This window comes from Canis lupus, chromosome 26 (genome assembly GCF_003254725.2).
Source record: "Canis lupus dingo isolate Sandy chromosome 26, ASM325472v2, whole genome shotgun sequence".
NCBI classification, from domain to species: domain Eukaryota; kingdom Metazoa; phylum Chordata; class Mammalia; order Carnivora; family Canidae; genus Canis; species Canis lupus.
Genome location: NC_064268.1, coordinates 14,963,420 through 14,980,896, shown reverse-complemented (window position 1 = coordinate 14,980,896; position 17,477 = coordinate 14,963,420). Strand labels below are relative to the sequence as shown.

Here is a 17,477-nt window from a genome sequence, read left to right as displayed (position 1 = left end):
GCAACTAGCATCTAGTTTTATTTTCAAAGTGAAAGTACCATGAAAATGGTTTACTTCAGAATAACGATTACATATTAGTGGCAGAGAGTAGCAGCAACAGTTTTCTTTCTTTAAAAACAATTCTCTTCAAGTCTGTGTGGGTAGTTTATTATAGGAGGGAGAATAGCGGGACTAGTTTTGACTTTGAAAAAGTCCTATCACCTGTTTGTACTTCATTTTTCATTGCTGTAAAATGAAGATTTTACCTGCTTCTACCCTCTGGGAGCAAGATAGTGAATAAAATAATAGGAATTTACAAGCTAATTTAGAGTAAGGTTTAAGTTTCAGAGCCCCTTGTTTGTACCAGCCCCTTCTGAGGCCCTAACGCTTATTTTTGTGTGGGAATTAAAAAAAAAAAATTATCTTAAATAGATACCCGAATTTTTTTATACTTCAGCCTACATAACTGAATCTACACTACTTACTCAAGTGTTATGAAATATTTTGGAGCAAAAAAAAAAAAGAAAAAAGAAAAATATTTTGGAGCAATAATAACACAGAAGGCCGATTTTATGTTTAATTAAACTTTTCTTGACCACCCTCTCCAATCTATAGCAAAATAAAAAACTTTTAACTGTTTTGAAGTCTGACTTAGACAGCTTGGTTCAGAAGGAGGTTTTCTGGAGTGGGGATCAGAAGACCTAGATTTTAATTTGAGGTAACTCCACTACATAGGTGTGATTTGACACTTAAGTTTCCTGAGATTCAGTTTAAAAAAAAAAGAGTTGAAATGTCTGATCTCTCAAATCTTTCCAATATGAAACATTCATTCTTACTTCCTAATGCTGAAGTGTTGTGGGTTTTTCAAACTAGTTGGCTTCAGGTTTATTATTGAAGTAGTTGTGACTACAACATTGAAAGTCGACTAAGATCTTCCATGAATCATCTTTCTTGAAAGTTTCTGGGAAAAGGGAAATAATGAAAATTATTTATATTTTACTCTGTATCAAGTAGTCTTCCTTATATTAAATTAGGATATCTGTGAAAAATAATGTACTTGATTATCATTGTTGAAAGATTTCCATTTCTTAGAATAAAGAGTGAAGAAAATTATTCCAGTTACACTTCTCTGATGAAATCCACTACTCTAAGCTGGCTGGGTTGTTCAGTTGGCCCAAGGGCCTAAGACCAGAAATACTGCATTCTTGGCAGAGTTCTCAGTTCTCACTATAAATGCAGTATCTGAGGTTGCAGAGGTCAAGGAAGAGGGAAAAAATAATTCCATGCATGTCATTTCATCTTCAGTTAATTCTTAAAATGCACTCAATCCTCTTAAAGGAAAAATGTCCTTGTTCATATTTTGAGGAAAGGATGAATTTATAGATCACTTTGAGAGTAAGATTGGAATAGAAACAGGAAAGAGATTTCAGCAGATTTTTATAGAGTACCTGCTATGTAAAGATGTCACAGGGCCCAGCAATTCAACTCTTAGGTATATAATCAAGAGAAATGAAAATATATGTCCACACAAAAAAATTGTGCACAAGCAATTATAACAGCATTATTCATAGTAGCCGAAAGGTCGAAACAGCCCCAAATGTTCATCAGCTTATAAGTGGATATACAACATGTGATATATTTATATAAGGAAATATTATTCAGCAATAAAAGAAATTAAATACTGATTCATGCTACCACATGGACAAATCTTCAAAACAGCATGCCAAATGAAAGAAGCCAGTCACAAAAGACCATTCAAAGGAAATGTCCAGAACAGGGATATCTATAAAGACAGAAAGTAGACCAGAGATTGCTTAGGAATCAAGGGGTGGTAGGGTAAGAGCTAAAGAGTATAGGGTATCTTTTTTTGTGGTGATTAAAATATTCTAGAATTGACCATGATGATGATTGCAAGTACCAGTGAATATGCTAAAAACCATTGAACTGTACCCTTTAAATAAATAGGTGAGTTGTATGGTATGTGAATTAGATCCCTCCCAAAAAAATGGCTTTTTAGAAAAGATGTCATGGGAAACAATGATTAACCAAAACATAGGTTTAGAAATGTATCCTCCTCTAAAGAAGCCCTTGTCATCCAGTTAAAGTATTAATATATATGTATTTAAACTAAAGGGAGAAAATGGCAGGTCTCTTACCAGAGGTTATGTTCACCTGGACTGTGAGAGTGGTTGGGATTTGGATATTCTAGTCAGAGGGAACAGCATAAACAAAGACAAAGCTATGAAAATGTAGCTTCATTTTTTTTCCTGATTATAGAGTTGAAGAGTTTTAGTTAAAGTAGTGGTTTAAGGCCAGTTTTGAATGTTAATTAGGTAAAGTTATGCTTTATACCATAGACCATAGGGAGACACTGAAGGATTTTGAGCAGAGATGTGATATTATCTGACCTTTGCTTCAGGAAGATGATTATGATAATAGTGTTTTCAAGATGAATTCCAGAAAAGATAGACTAGAGTTTGACCAAGTGGAAGCAGAGGAAAGAGATAACAGAACTGGAAAGCAAAGATACAGATACAAAGAAATACTTAAAACAGAATTGTGAATTAACAGAGACAAGGGCAAGGGAAAGGTTAAAGTTAACTTAAGGTATATATGAGAGGAAAAACCAAAAAGATATCTGAAAATATAGGTCTGGGGCTTGAAAAGGAGGTCCGCACCATGTAATGCCATAATATTACTGGAAACCGTTGAATGGACAAAAATTAGGATAGCAGCTCACAGTCCCAGAGCTTCTGGCAAATACTTGGAGGAACTTTCATTTAGAGATCAGAGAGAAGAGAAATTGTAGAAGGAACAATTTGGAAAAACAAGAAAGAATAGTTTTATGGAACTCAAGAGACCTTTATAAAGAAAGAAGGGAGCTTGTAGAATGAAAGAAAGCTGAGAACATCCCTTAGGTGTAATGGGCAAACTTCACAGTATAGCTTTCGGTATCAATGGCATGTGCAGTCTTCCAACAGAGAAAAAGAAAGATAAAACCAAGAAAGTGTAATTCCTAGAAGTTGTAGGCTTTATTTTAGAATATTTAAAGAGCTATGCAACTGAAGATAGAGAATACATGTTAAGAAAATTATGTAAGAATGAGGAAGTATTTAGAGAAAGAAAAATACTGAGCGTATGTGTCCATAGCATGTCCAAATGAAGTGAATAGTTCATCCTGCATTTGAAATTAGGAAATGAGAATGTTAGTAAATGCCTTATTTTAAGTTGCTTTCTTAGAAATCTTCCAACTAGTGTTCCTCTAATAACCTAAGGAATATTTTATTGAAGCTATAGTCAGATTAGATTAGCAGGATAGATATGCAGACATGGCAATTATCAATTGGTTTGATGGTTAGTTAAAATGTGGTACAGAATTCAGTTTTTAGCTGCCACTTAATCTAACATTCCACAGCCAGAGAATCAGAGTGAATAATAAAAATAATGAGAAAGATTAGTTTATAAGTATAAACTTGAGAGGAGTTTGGGATATTCCTCATTCCTCAACAGGAAAAATGTGAAAGTGGAAGTCATTATCTTTTTTCTAGTTTTCCCCCCCTCTATAAGGCCTTCATCTCCAAAGCCAGTCAGATTACTTAAAAAGTATTTCAATATGCATATTATATGTTTTAAATTGTTATATTCTTTGACTGAATAACTCTAGTTCTAGAAATCCATTCCAAAGAAAACCCTAAAACGTAAATAATGTACACAAAGATCTTCAAAACACAGTAATGTTTAATAGTTCAACAAAGAGTTGAATATAGCCTTGGTTTCTAATTGTGGAGAAGGAGCTGTTGAAGGAACCCCCAAGATATACGTTGGGAGATACACACTGAGCAGTCATTAAAAATGAGCTTAGTAAATAGTGATAACATGGCAAAAATGTTTGTAATCTAGAATTAGATAAAAGAGGTAGATTGTGGAATTATATGTACAAATGATCTCAACTGTATATAACAAAATAAGTATGAACATGAAGAAATAAATATGAGCATAGAGAAAAGTATGCCAAATTGTTGATGGATTTTGTCCTCGGTAGGATTATAGATTTTTCTTCATAACAATATTTAGTTCCCAGATTTTCTATATTGGGCATATACTTCTTTAATAGATAATAAAGAATAAACATTATGCCCCAAATGAAGAAGACTAGTTACAGGGGAGCCTATGAACAGGGAGATAGATGAACCGATGTAAATCATCATGCTGATTGGAAAAGCAATTCAGAATATAAGCTTTACTGACAATCAGCAGCATCACTACATGCTATCAGATTAGTCCTGTCTACTGGTAGACTCTATTGAGTTTCCCTGGACCCAAACAAACCAAAGGAAGTCTTAATGTAGATTCTGAAATATAAGGACACTTTCAGTTTCCTGATATTTCCTGTGAAAATGTAGCCCAAGTCGTTGATATGAAAATCTTATATTTTGCATTTGTCATTCACAAACATATGAAGATAAAAGTTTTAAGTTTGTAATATTACATGTGTAAATTTGTAAAGCTACCATATGATCAATTATTGCTTCTTTAATTTTGGTATTATAATTATGTTTTATTCTTCTTTTTCCATAGGTACACCATAAATACAAAAGACTAAAGTTTTAAAAGAGGACAAAGAGTTTGCTGCTAAGATGAATCTGAGCAATACAGTGTATTTTGTGCCATTCACAAAAAGGTATTGTCCATAGATTAATGACATAGCTTTCTCCTATAAAGTGGAAAGATATAGTATCTTCTAGTTTTTCAATAATTAATTTTTACTGTATTTGTAAGAAAAAATAGGAAGTAAAATATTAATAAAATCAGGATAAAATATTCTTTTATAAAAATATTTTAGTTTTAAATTCTTTCCTTACAGATTTTCATTATTCTCAGTCATAGCTTACAATTTAGAGAAATACTTGGTTAAAAGAAATGAGCTTACCTCAGGTTTTTTGTTTTGTTTTGTTTTGTTTTTTAAAGATTTCATTTATTTGAGAGAGAGAGAATAAGCAGGAGTGGCAGGGATGGAGTAGAGGGAGAGGGAGAAGCAGACTCCCTCCTGAGCAGGGAGCTCAACACCAGGCTTGATTCCAAGGGCCTGGGATCATAACCTGAGCCAAAGGCAGATGCTTAACTCACTGAGCCACCCAGGTGCTCCTTACCTAAAGTTTCTTGCCTCCTATTATCAAATTATTTTCTGGAAATATATATTGGCTTTTTTGTTGTAGTGCTTTATAATTAGACTTTGAAGTAACAAAATTTTTCACATCACTTTTCCTCTGATTATAGAAGTAATAGACTTTGCAGAAAATATAGAAAATATATATAAGCAAAAAAGAAAGAAATATAAAATTACCTGAAATCACAACACCTATTTCAGATAAAACAAGCCTGTAAAGAAATCCAAAGTTGGAGATGAAAGAAGCCATTATTTCCCATCTTCATGGTCTCATCCTTCTTTATGCTCTTTTTACTTATATCCTAACTTTTTTGCTAAAACAAAACAAAAAAGACATTGCCTTATATAAATTCCTAGAAGAATATTACCTGGTCAAAAAATGTATCCATTTGGGCAGCCCGGGTGGCTCAGCGGTTTAGCACTGCTTTTGGCCCAGGGTCTGATCCTGGAGACCCTGGATCAAGTCCCACGTCAGGCTCCCTGCGTGGAGCCTGCTTCTCCTCCCACCCCCCACCCCGCCGTCGCTCATGAATAAATAAGTAAAATCTTTTAAAAAATGTATCCATTCTGTTCTTCCAATAATATATAAAAATGACTGTTTCCTTATGCCCTCACCAAAAACAGTATCTTTTCTCTATACTTAGTCAGTTTGGTAGGTGAAATGAGGTGTCTTATTATTTTAGTTTTTTACTTCTTTGATTGCCAGTGAAACTGTGTATGTTTCATATCATTAATAGCCACTGCTATTTCTTTTTAAAATTTCTTATATATGACCTTTGTGTAGGTATATGTATATGTAGGGGTTCACCTGTCTGACATGTTTCTATTGAAGTATAATACAGTATTAGTTTCATGGGTATGATATAATGATTCAACAATTCTATATATCACTCAGTGTTTTTCAAGATAACTGTACTCTCAAACCCCTCCCATTATCTACTTCACCCCTGCACCCACCCACCTCCCCTATCACAACAACTACTGGTTTGTTCTTTGTATTTAAGAATTTTTTTGTCTCTTTTTTTCTTTATTTGTTCATTTTTCCTAAATTCTACATATGAGCAAAATCATATGGTATTTTTTGTCTTTCTCTGACTTACTTCATTTAGCATTATACCCCTTAGGTCCGTCCATCCATGTTGTTGGGAATGGCAAGATCTCATTCTTTTTTATGGCTGAGTTAACATTCCATCATGTGTCTGTGCATGGGCATGGGTTTGTATACCACATCTCCTCTATTCATTCGTCCATGAATGGACCCTTCAGTTGCTTTCCTATCTTGGCTATCGTAAATAACATTACAATAAACATAAAAGTGCCTATATCTTTTCAAATTAGTGTTTTCATTTTCCCTGGGTAATGGAGAATATACTGAATAATGGAATTGCTGGCATATATGGTAATTCTATTTTTAGTTTCTTGAGGAACCTCTGTACTGTTTTCCACAGTGGCTGCACCAATTTGCTTTCTTACCAACAGTGCATGAGTGTTCCTTTCTATCTGCATCCTCACCAATACTTATTATTTCTCATGTTTCTTATTTTAGCCATTCTGACAGGTGTAAGGTGATATCTTCTTGTGTTTTTGATTTGTGTTTCTCTGATGATGAATGATATTGAGCATCTTTTCATATATCTGTTGGCCATCTACATGTCTTCTTTGGAAAAATGTTGATTCAGGTTCTCTGCTCATTTTTAATCAGATTGGGCTTTAGGGGTGTTGAATCCTGTAAGTTCTTTATATATTTTGGATATTATCCCCTTATCAGATGTATCATTCCCAAATATCTTCTCCCATCCAATAGGCTGCCTTGTTGTTTTGTTGTTGGTTTCCTTCTCTATGCAAAGCTTTTTATTTTGGTATAGTCCCAATAGTTTAATTTTGCTTTTGTTTTTCTTATCTGTGGAGACATATTTAGAAAAATGTTTTTATGGCCAATGTCAAAGGAAGTATTGCATGTGTTTCCTTCTTAGGAGTTTTATGGTTTGGGGTCTTAAATTTAGGCCTTTAATCCATTTTGAGTTTATTTCTATGTATGATATAAGAAAGTGATCCAGTTTCATTCTTTTGCATGTAGCTGTCCAGTTTTCCCAGCACCATTTGTTAAAGAGACTGTCTTTTCCCCATTGCATATTCTTGCCTCTTTTGTTGTAGGTTAGTTGGCCCTATAAGCATGGGTTTATTCCTGGGTTCTCTATCATGTTTTTTGATCTATGTGTCTCTTTTCATGCCAGTACTATTCTGTTTTGCTTACTAAAGCTTTGTCGTGTATCTGGAAATCTGAGATTTTGATACCTCCAGATTTGTTCTTTCTCAAGATTGCTTTGGCTACTCAGGGTTTTTTTGGTTCCCCAGAAATTTTAGTATTCTTAGTTCTGGTTCTGTAAAAAATGTTGGTATTTTGATAGGGATTGCATTAAATCTGTAGATTGCTTTGGGTAGTATGGACTTTTAACAATATTGATTCTTTCAACCCATGAGCATGGAATGTCTTTCCATTTTTTTTTGTGTCATCTTCAGTATGTTTCATCAGTCTTTTATAGTCACCTGTCTGATATTAAGAATAACTTTTAACCAGCACATATTTTGCAACATTCCTACTTTATTTGCCTTTCAGTTTTGTTTATTGCATTGTTTTAAAACAACCTTCTTGGCTTATAACTAACATACAATAACCTGAACATATTGAATGAATATGTTATGCCATCATATATATCTGTGAAGATAGTAAATATATCCAACACTCCCAAAAGCTCCTTTTTAATCCCTCCATCCCACCTCTTCTCACTCAGCCAATTCCTAGGCAACCACTGATGTGCTTTCTGTTACTTTGGATTAGTTTGCATTTTCTAAAATTTTATAGAAATGCAATCATAAAGTACATACTTTTTTTGGTGGGGGTCTATCTTCTTTTCACTCAACATAATTATTTTAAGATTCATCCATGTTGTAGCATGTGTCAATAGTTCATTTTATTGCTAAGATGCATTCCATTGTCTGCATGTATGACAGATTGTTTATCTCTTCCTTTGTTTTTGTTTTTTTTTTTTAAAGATTTTATTTATTTATTCATGAGAGACACACAGAAAGAGGCAGAGACACAGGCAGAGGGAGAAGCAGGCTCCATGCAGGGAGCCTGATGTGGGACTCAATCCCAGGACTCCAGGATCACGTGCTGAGCTGAAGGCAGACACTTAACCACTGAGCCACCCAGGCGTCCTGCATCTGTTCCTTTGTTGATGGGGTTTTGGGTTGCTTCCAGTTTGGGCTATTAAAAATAAAGCTGCCACAAACATTTGTGTACAGGGCTTTGAATGGACATATGCTTTCATTTTTCTTCCATAAATACTTAGGACTAGAAGGGCTACATCATATGATAGATACATGTTTAACTTTTTAAGAAACTGCCAAACTGTTTCCAAACTACCATTTTTACATTCCCACCAGTAGTATATGTAAAATACAGTTACTTCACATCCTTGCCAACATCTGGTATGCTCAGTCTTTTTAAGGTTAACCATTCTAATAGGTGTGTGTAGAATTTTAGTAAGATTTTAGTTTGTTTCTCCCTAGTGAATAGTGATATTAAGCATCTTTTGTTTAGTTGCCATCCACATATCTTCCTTGGTGAAGTGTCTGTTCTAATCTTTTTTCCATTTTTATTATTTTTTTTAAGATTTTGTTTATTTATTCATGAGAGACACACACAGAGAGAAAGAGGCAGAGATACAGGCAGAGGGAGAAGCCGGCTTCATGCAGGAAGCCCTATGTGGGACTTGATCCCGGGACTCCAGGATCACACCCTGGGGCCAAAGGCAGGCACTAAACTGCTGAGCCACCCAGGGTTCCCCTCTTTTTTTCCATTTTTAAAATTGGGTTATTTTCTTTTATTGAATTTTGAGGATTCTTTATGTTTTCTGGATACAAAAGTGAGATTATGAGATATATTTTGCAAACATTTCTTCCAATCTGCGGTTTGGCTTTTCATTCTCTGAACAGTCTTTCAAAAAGTGTATATTTTTCATCTTGATAAGCCTAATTTATCAATTACTTCCTTTATAGATAATGCTTCTGTTCTTTTATCTAAGAAATCTTTGTCTAACCCAACCTCAGAAAGATTTTTTTTTCTTGGATTTTTTTCAAGGATTTTTTTTAATTGTATGTTTTATATTTAGTTCCATGATCCATTTGAAGTTAATTTTTGTATATGGTGTACTTAGGTATGGATCAAAAAAGATCCTTTTTTTTTTGTATATATTTATACAGTTATTCTAGTACCATTCATTGAAGACTTTTTTCACTGAATTACCTTTGCACCTTTATCCAAGTTCAGTTGTCCACAAATGTGAGGGTCTCCTCTGGACTTCCTATTTTGTTGCATTTATTTGTTTGCCTATATATGCTAGTTTCACACTATCTTGATAACTGTAGCCCTATGATAAATCTTGCAATTAGATTATGTCAGCCTCTCAACTTTGTCTTCCTTTTCTCAAAGTTGTTTTGGTTATTTTAGGTCCTTTAGCATTTTCATATGCATTTTAGAATCAGCTTCTCAATTTCTTTTTCTTTCTTTTTTTTTTTAAGATTTTTATTTATTTATTCATGAGAGACAGAGGGTGAGAGAGGCAGAGACATAGGCAGAGGGAGAAGTAGGTTCCCTGCAGGGAGCCCGATGTGGGACTTGATCCTAGATCTGGGATCACATCCTGAGCCAAAGGCAGATAGATGCTCAACCGCTGAGCCCCCCAGGCATCGCCCAATTTATTTTTCTAAAGAAAAATCAATATTGATTCTTCTGACCTATAGCCACAGTTACCTCTCTTCATTCTGTCTTTAAGTCCTTTCACCATTATTTTATAATTTTCAATATATAGGTCTTGCACATTCTTTGTCAGATTTATCCCTAGGTATTTAATATTTTTATGCTATTATGATGTTTTAAAGTTTTGATTTCCATTTGTTCATACATAAAAGTATAATTAAGGTTTATATATTGATCTTGAGCTTGTATTTTGCCACTTTGGTTAACTCAGTTATTAATTCTAGTAGCTTTTGGTAGATTGCATTGAATTTTCTACTTAGGTGGGTTTGTTCTTTGTCAGTAAAAGTATAACTCCTTCCTTTCCAATCTTGATGTCTTTCATTTCATTTTTTTCTTGCCATATTGCACTTTATAGACCATCCAGCACAATGTTGAAGAGAAATGCTAAGAGCAGACTTCATTGCCTCATTCCTGATCTTAGGAGGAAATAATTAGGTATTTGACCATTACATTTGATATTAGCTATAAATGCTTCCTATATTTCCTTTATCAGGTAGGGGATATTACCTTCTATTCTGAGTTGGCTCAGAGTTTTTTATCAGGTTTGAATTTTGGATTTTGTCAAATGATTTTTTTTGAAATCTTTAGAGATGGTCATTTGGCTTTTTATCAAATTGTTGATTGGGGGAATTACATTGCTTAATTTTTGAGTATTAAACCAACATTGCATTCCTGAGATAAATCCCATCTACTTATGATATATTATCCATTTTAAATATTATTGAGTTTTATTTGCTATAATTTTGTTATCAGTTTTTGCATCTGTATTTATAAAGAATTTTGGTCTGTTTTCTTTCTTGTAATGTTAGTTGTTTCTGGTGGCAGATAATAAATCCAGTCACTGTTACTCCATCTTGGCTGGAAACAGAAGTCCATTCATTATATTTTTCAAGATAAAGAAGTTATAATTGTATATAATCAAACTTACTGATTTTAGTTTATGACTTTTGCCTCTGGTGTCTTGCTTAGTGATTAAAGATTCACCTGAAATTTATTTTAGAAGTTTTTGTGGTCTCTTTTTTATATTTAAATATCTGTCTCTTTTGAGAATCATTTTAGTCTAGAGTATGACATCTGTGTGTTTCCTCCTAATGATTATCCATAGTACTTAGCTTTATTCACACTAAAGCCAAAATATTTAAAAGTTTGGAATACATTTTGATGATTGGAAAGGTCACAGATTTTTTTTGTTTTTCCTAAAGACAAGCTCATAATTTGCTTTTTTTTTTTTTTTTGGCATAGTTTCCAAAAGGCATATCTTTGATTTAATGCATAGTTTCCCTTTTCTGTTCTCAAACATAAGCAATAAAAGCAATAGCACTTTTTGAATGTTAGTTGTGTACTTTTTGTCACTTGACTGACTAGATTTTTGTTACTTTTTCAAGAGTATCGATATATTGACTTTACGTTTGGTTATGTCGGCACTTATGGATTGTCAGGATTAGTGCCCAGGATTATAGGTGTAGTATTGCAGGGGAATCCTTTTTTCCTATTTAAAATCTTTTATGGGGAAGCCCCGGTGGCGCAGCGGTTTAGCGCCGCCTGCAGCCCAGGGCGTGATCCTGGAGACCCTGGATCGAGTCCCACATCAGGCTCTCTCTCTGTATGATGCCTGCTTCTCCCTCTGCCTGTGTCTCTGCCTCTCTCTCTCTCTGTCTCTATGAATAAATAAATAAAATATTTAAAAAAATATTTAATGGTTCCCCACTACCCTCAGGATAAAGTCCAAATTTCTTAATATGGTCTAAAAGGCCTGTTGTGATTTTCCTTGGCTTAACACCAGCTTTATATTTTCTCCTTCCACCTGTTACATACGTCCATATTGAATGATCTACTTTGATTTTTCCTAAAAAGGCATGCTTTTTTATATCCAAGAAAAAATAGACTGGGTCACCCTATTATATCTTCTATTAAATTTTTTGCCCTTTCATCATAATAATCATTTATAACCATTTTGTTATTTGTATCATGATATTGTACTGTTTATTCCTCCATAAGACTCTAAACCCTTTAAGGACAGGGACCATATCCCATTGTACATGGGACCAACATCCAGTACATGCCTGGAGAATAGTAGGGACTCAATAAATATTTGTTGAGTCAGGGAAAGAGTTGCCTGGCTAGATGGATAATTAGGTTGATGACCTGCATATGCTAATTATTTAAATAGACTAACCATATGAAGTAATGTACATGGTCACCTAAGGCTTTCATGCATGTCACAAGAGAAAAATGCTTCTTAGCACTGACTACTGATACTTCTGTATTAACGACACTCATTTTCTCCTCTCCTTGAATGAAGCTTGTTGGCTCACATTTTTAAAAATATAATTTTATTGACCAATAACTAAATGTCTAGCGTATTTATCTAGTGGGTCAAGGAAGAAACACAAACTGTCTGGTGATAAGTTCTGTGTTGGAGTGATTGATTGATGGTGGCAAAGTATTTATGATAACAGAGGAAAGTTAATATTTCAGTTTTTTTTCCAAAAATAAAAAAGGATCTATACCAACTAAATGTAACTATTAACAACTAATATATGTCAAAATATGTCATTTTATAAAAATGTTTTTATGTATTTTTTTCATGAGAGACACAGAGAGAGGCAGAGACCTAGGCAGAGGAAGAAGCAGGCTCCCTGCAGGGAAGCTGATGTAAGACTCAATCCTAGGACCCTGAAATCATGACCTGAGCTGAAGGCAGACACTCAACCACTGAGTTACCCAGGCATCCCAAAATATGACCTTTTTTTAATATAAACTATAAAATCAGAATATTTTGTGTAGCAGCAGAATAACCTTCTTCTTTAAGTGAATATTTAGCATAATCTTCAAATTAGAGCAGTTTGTTACTTAATTACCTATTCTATATGTCTGTATTGTATATTAATTAAGATCCTGGGCTTTACAGTTAGATCTGGGGTTGGGCCCCAGTTCTGACAAATACTAGCTGCCTGATTATGGGGGGGTAGTTTTGCCTCTCAGTTGTAGTTTGTTGTATAAAATCAAAGTAATGAAGTCCTACATTATGAAGCTGCAGTAGGGATTAAAGAAGATAATATATACATATATGGAATTTAGTGTTGCCTGACATGTGCTTAATAAATCTTAGCTTTTATTATTTCAATATTAATTAGACCAAAATACTTTTAAAAACAGATTTATTGAGGGATGCCTGGGTGACTCAGTGGTTGAGTGTTTGCCTTTGGCCCAGGGCTTGATCCTGGAGTCCCGGAACCAAGGCCTACATTGAGATTCCTGCATGGAGCCTGCTTCTTCCTCTGCCTGTGTCTCTGCCTCTGTGTGTGTGTGTCTGTGTGTCTTTCATGAATAAATAAATAAAATCTTTAAAAAAAAAACAGATTTCTTGAGATATAGCTCATTTAAAGTATACAATTCAGTGGATTTTGGTATATTAACCATTGAGCAACCATCACCACAATCAATTTTAGAACATTTTCATCACTCTAAAAAGAAAGCCCATACATTTTAGCTATCACTCCCAAACTCTACTTCCTCTAGCCGTAGGCAACCAATAATCTGCTTTCTGTGTCTATATATTTAGTTATTTTGGGTATATTCTATAAATGGAGTTATTTACTATGTCATCTTTTGTGACTGGCTTCTTTAACTTCACATTATGTTTACAAGTTTTATGCATCTTGTAGCATATATTGCCGGAATAATATTCCATTGTACAGATGTACCACATTTTGTTTGTTCATTCATCAAATGGACATTTGGGTTGTATCTAGCTCTGGCTACTATGAATCATGCTGTGGTCAATATCCGCCCATATAAGTATTTATGTGGACATATGTTTTTATTCCTCTTGGGCCTATACCAACGAGTAGAATTTCTGATTCAAATGGTAACTTAATTTTTAAGTTTTTGACGAACTGCCAATCTGTTTCCCACAATGATACACAATTTACATTCCCACCAGCAGGTTTAGAGGGTTCCAATTTCTCCACGTCCTTACCAATATTTATTTGACTTTTTGATAGTAGTATTCCTAGTGGATTTAAATGGTATATTACTATGACTTTAATTTTTATTTCTCTAATGACTAATAATGTGGAGCATCTTTTCATGTGTATCTTTGGATAAATGTCTATTCAGATCCTTTGCCCATTTTTCTTTCGAGTTGTCTTTTTATTATGAAGTTGTAAGACCAAGGTATTTTTTAATGTTAATTTATATTGCCACCAACCAAGATGTTTTAGAAATAAGTGAATGTCAAACCTTATTTTTCTACAGGTACTAAAAACTTACCTCCCCCTCCAAATATTTATAAATGAGAGATAAGGCTGACTGGGATATCAAAAGCAAGACGTTTGCAGATATTGGTCATCATGCGTAAAGGGGTGCCAAAGGACCCAGAGATTGCTGATCTCTTCTACAAAGACGACCCTGAAGAACTTTTTATTGATTTGCATGAAATTGGACATGGAAGTTTTGGAGCAGTTTATTTTGTAAGTAATTTTAGAATTGTTTAGAGAGATTAAGTTAGAGAAGTTTGAATTCTGTACATTCCATTACTTGTAAAATATTGGTTTTAATGTTTATTCTGCAAATTAAATGTCTACACTAGAGGCAAATACTCATTGCTGAAAAAAACAGTCCTAGAGTTCTAGGCATTATTAAAGTCAGTGGTATCTCTATCACCACCTGACTCTGCTATCAAGGAAGTCCAAAAAATGTTATAAGCCTGAATTTTGGCCCTATGCATTTCTTCTATATGCCAAGCTATTTTTCTGCCTCAGGGCCTTTATACATTCTCTTCCTCTCACCTGGAAAACTCTGCACATTGCATCCCCATCCCTACCTAACTCCTGCTTATCCTACAGATTTCAGCTTAAGTACATCCACAAAATTGCCTTTCCTGTTCAACTGTCCAGCACTAAATTAAGACTTTCTTTATGATCTCATAGTAGACTGTGCTTGCATATTGTTGCATTTATCATGGTTATAATTAAATAATTATGTGTAAGACTTTTTGACTCATGTATGTCCCTCCTCCTACATAAGTGCCATGAGGGTAAGGATTATGTCTATCTTATCATTGCTATATCCCCAGTAACCTATATAGTGTCTGATAATAGTAGGAACTCAATAAATGATGGATGGATGGATGGATGGATGGATGGATGGATGGATGGATAGATGGCTACTCAGAAAGATGGACCAACAAAGATTTTTAGTAATATCCATGTCAAGTCATAATTTTAAGTTAAAGGATATAAGGTTTATACCCTAAAGTCAATTTGAATTCTAAGACTGTGATTATCTTCTGATGAGGAGAATGGGAAGTGACTGAAATGTTAGCATATCTCATTCACTTGAAATTCATTACAGAAAATGTACTTTTTAATTTATTTATATAACCTTAGAAGTTTGCCTCATCAAAGTCATAAATATTTTTAAGAGGCCTAGTCCATTAAAGCAAGTAATGTTTAAATACTACTTATTACTTATTTCTCCTCTAAACCTGTTATAGAATAGGTTTTTTTCTTAAATGGTATTTGACTTTTAGGTGATCCTTTATGTTTTGGCATCTGGGTAGGGCTTATCTTCAGTTGTCCTTACAGATAAGATTTTATTAATTGCTTTTTTAGCTCATCTTTTTGTTTCTAGCCAAATCTTCAGCCTGGATTTTCCCTGAACTTTCTCATGCTTTTGTGTCTGTGCTCAGCACTACCATCACTTCTCCTTTGCCCACATCTAATATTTGACTTCTATTCAAGTATATTTTATCATTAAGTGGCCTTCCAGGGCTGAAAAGAGTGCTGATTTTCTAGTCAACAGTGCTATATTAGTCTTTGAGTTTAGAATCCTATTTAAGGCCCAACCGAAGTCCTGTCTTCTTCATTCAAAGGGATGCTTTTTTTTTCCCCTTAAGTTTATTTGTTTGTTTGTTTATAGTAATCTCTGCCCCCAACATGGAGCTCAAACTCACAACCTTGAGATCAAGAGTCACATGCTCTGCCAATTGAGTCAGCCAGGTACCCTAGGGATGCTTTTTTAAAAAGAGGATTTTTAAATTATAAATATACATACAGAAGTGTGCACAAATACATACCCATATATTTTATTTTATTTATTTATTTGTTTGTTTGTTTATGATAGACAGAGGGGGGGGGGCGCAGAAACATAGGAGGAGGGAGAAGCAGGCTCCATGCGGGGAGCCTGACGCGGGACTTGATCCCGGGACTCCAGGATCACGTCCTGGGCCAAAGGCAGGCGCCAAACCACTGAGCCACCCAGGGATCCCCCCCATATATTTTAATATGTAACTTAAAGAACAATTAAAAGGTAAATCCCTTTATAAACACCTGCCAGGCCAAGAAATAGAATATTGCCAGCACCTTGGAAGCCCCTCTTAAGTTTTGTCTATTTTGAATTTTATGGTGATGATTTTCTAGCCTTTCTTTGTATGGAGCCCACTTTCTTCTGCATCTTAACAATATAATTTGGTTTTGCCTGGTTTCGAACTTTTAAAAAATAGAAATATCCTGTATGTATTTATTTATGACCTATTTGTTTTGCTCCAAGATACTTTCCTCAGTCATATTTTCTTACTTTCCTTCTATTTACAACTCCATTCATCCTCTCAGAATCTTTCTTGGCCAGAGTCAGAGTAGTTCCAATCTCTATTTGACTTTAATATTTTACAAAGCAGCTAGATGTAATGAGCACTGGATGTTATATGCAACTAATGAATCACTAAATTCTACCCTTGCAACCAAAAAGACCCAATACATTAACTAACTTGAATTTAAATTTTTAAAAAGTAAATTTTTTAAAAAAGCAGCTAGAGCCCTCTCAAAATTCACCTTTGACTACAAAAAAACCAAGCATGTTTTGAAACTTACCTGCAAGCCTTTGTACTAAGGACTAAATGAGACCTACTTTGTAGTAGGCTGCAGAAGACCTAGTGATCTATTTGCTGTTTGGGCTAAGTCCTGTCTATTTAGCGAGAGTATATGCCTTTTGAAAATGAGGACTGTTTCTTTTTTTTTTAATTTTTTATTTATTTATGATAGTCACAGAGAGAGAGAGGGAGAGGCAGAGACACAGGCAGAGGGAGAAGCAGGCTCCATGCACCAGGAGCCCGATGTGGGACTTGATCCCGGGTCTCCAGGATTGCGCCCTGGGCCAAAGGCAGGTGCCAAACCACTGCGCCACCCAGGGATCCCATGAGGACCGTTTCTAATATTTCTTTATAACTCTAAAGGCTAGCCCAGTGCCTTGTTTACAGCAGACACTAAATATATGTTATTTGTTGATATGATAGACTAGAGAAATCATAAGCATAACTGAGTGGTTTTGAAAATGTAATCATTAACTATATAGTATCACCCGTATGCAAAATGAATAATACAGGCTCATAGAAACCCATAAAGCTGTAAAAAACAGATTAAAGAAGAATTAACTTATACTTTACAGTAAGACTTAGAAAAGCTTAAACCTTTCATTCATAAGGGTCACATAGGTAATACCTTAAAA

The 17,477-nt window shown here is 34.5% G+C and overlaps 1 protein-coding gene across 3 annotated transcripts in view; it reads left to right on the top strand.

The window, feature by feature from the left end:
* TAOK3 (TAO kinase 3) overlaps nt 1-17,477 on the top strand; it is a 179,369-nt gene that overhangs the window by 76,876 nt on the left and 85,016 nt on the right. For all 3 annotated transcript variants that reach the window (XM_025474127.3, XM_035706323.2, XM_025474128.3), the window contains exons 2-3: nt 4,558-4,660; nt 14,229-14,443. In XM_025474127.3, coding sequence (XP_025329912.1) covers nt 14,324-14,443 — 120 coding nt within the window. In that variant the 5' untranslated portion in view covers nt 4,558-4,660; nt 14,229-14,323. The remainder of the gene's footprint in view (nt 1-4,557; nt 4,661-14,228; nt 14,444-17,477) is intronic.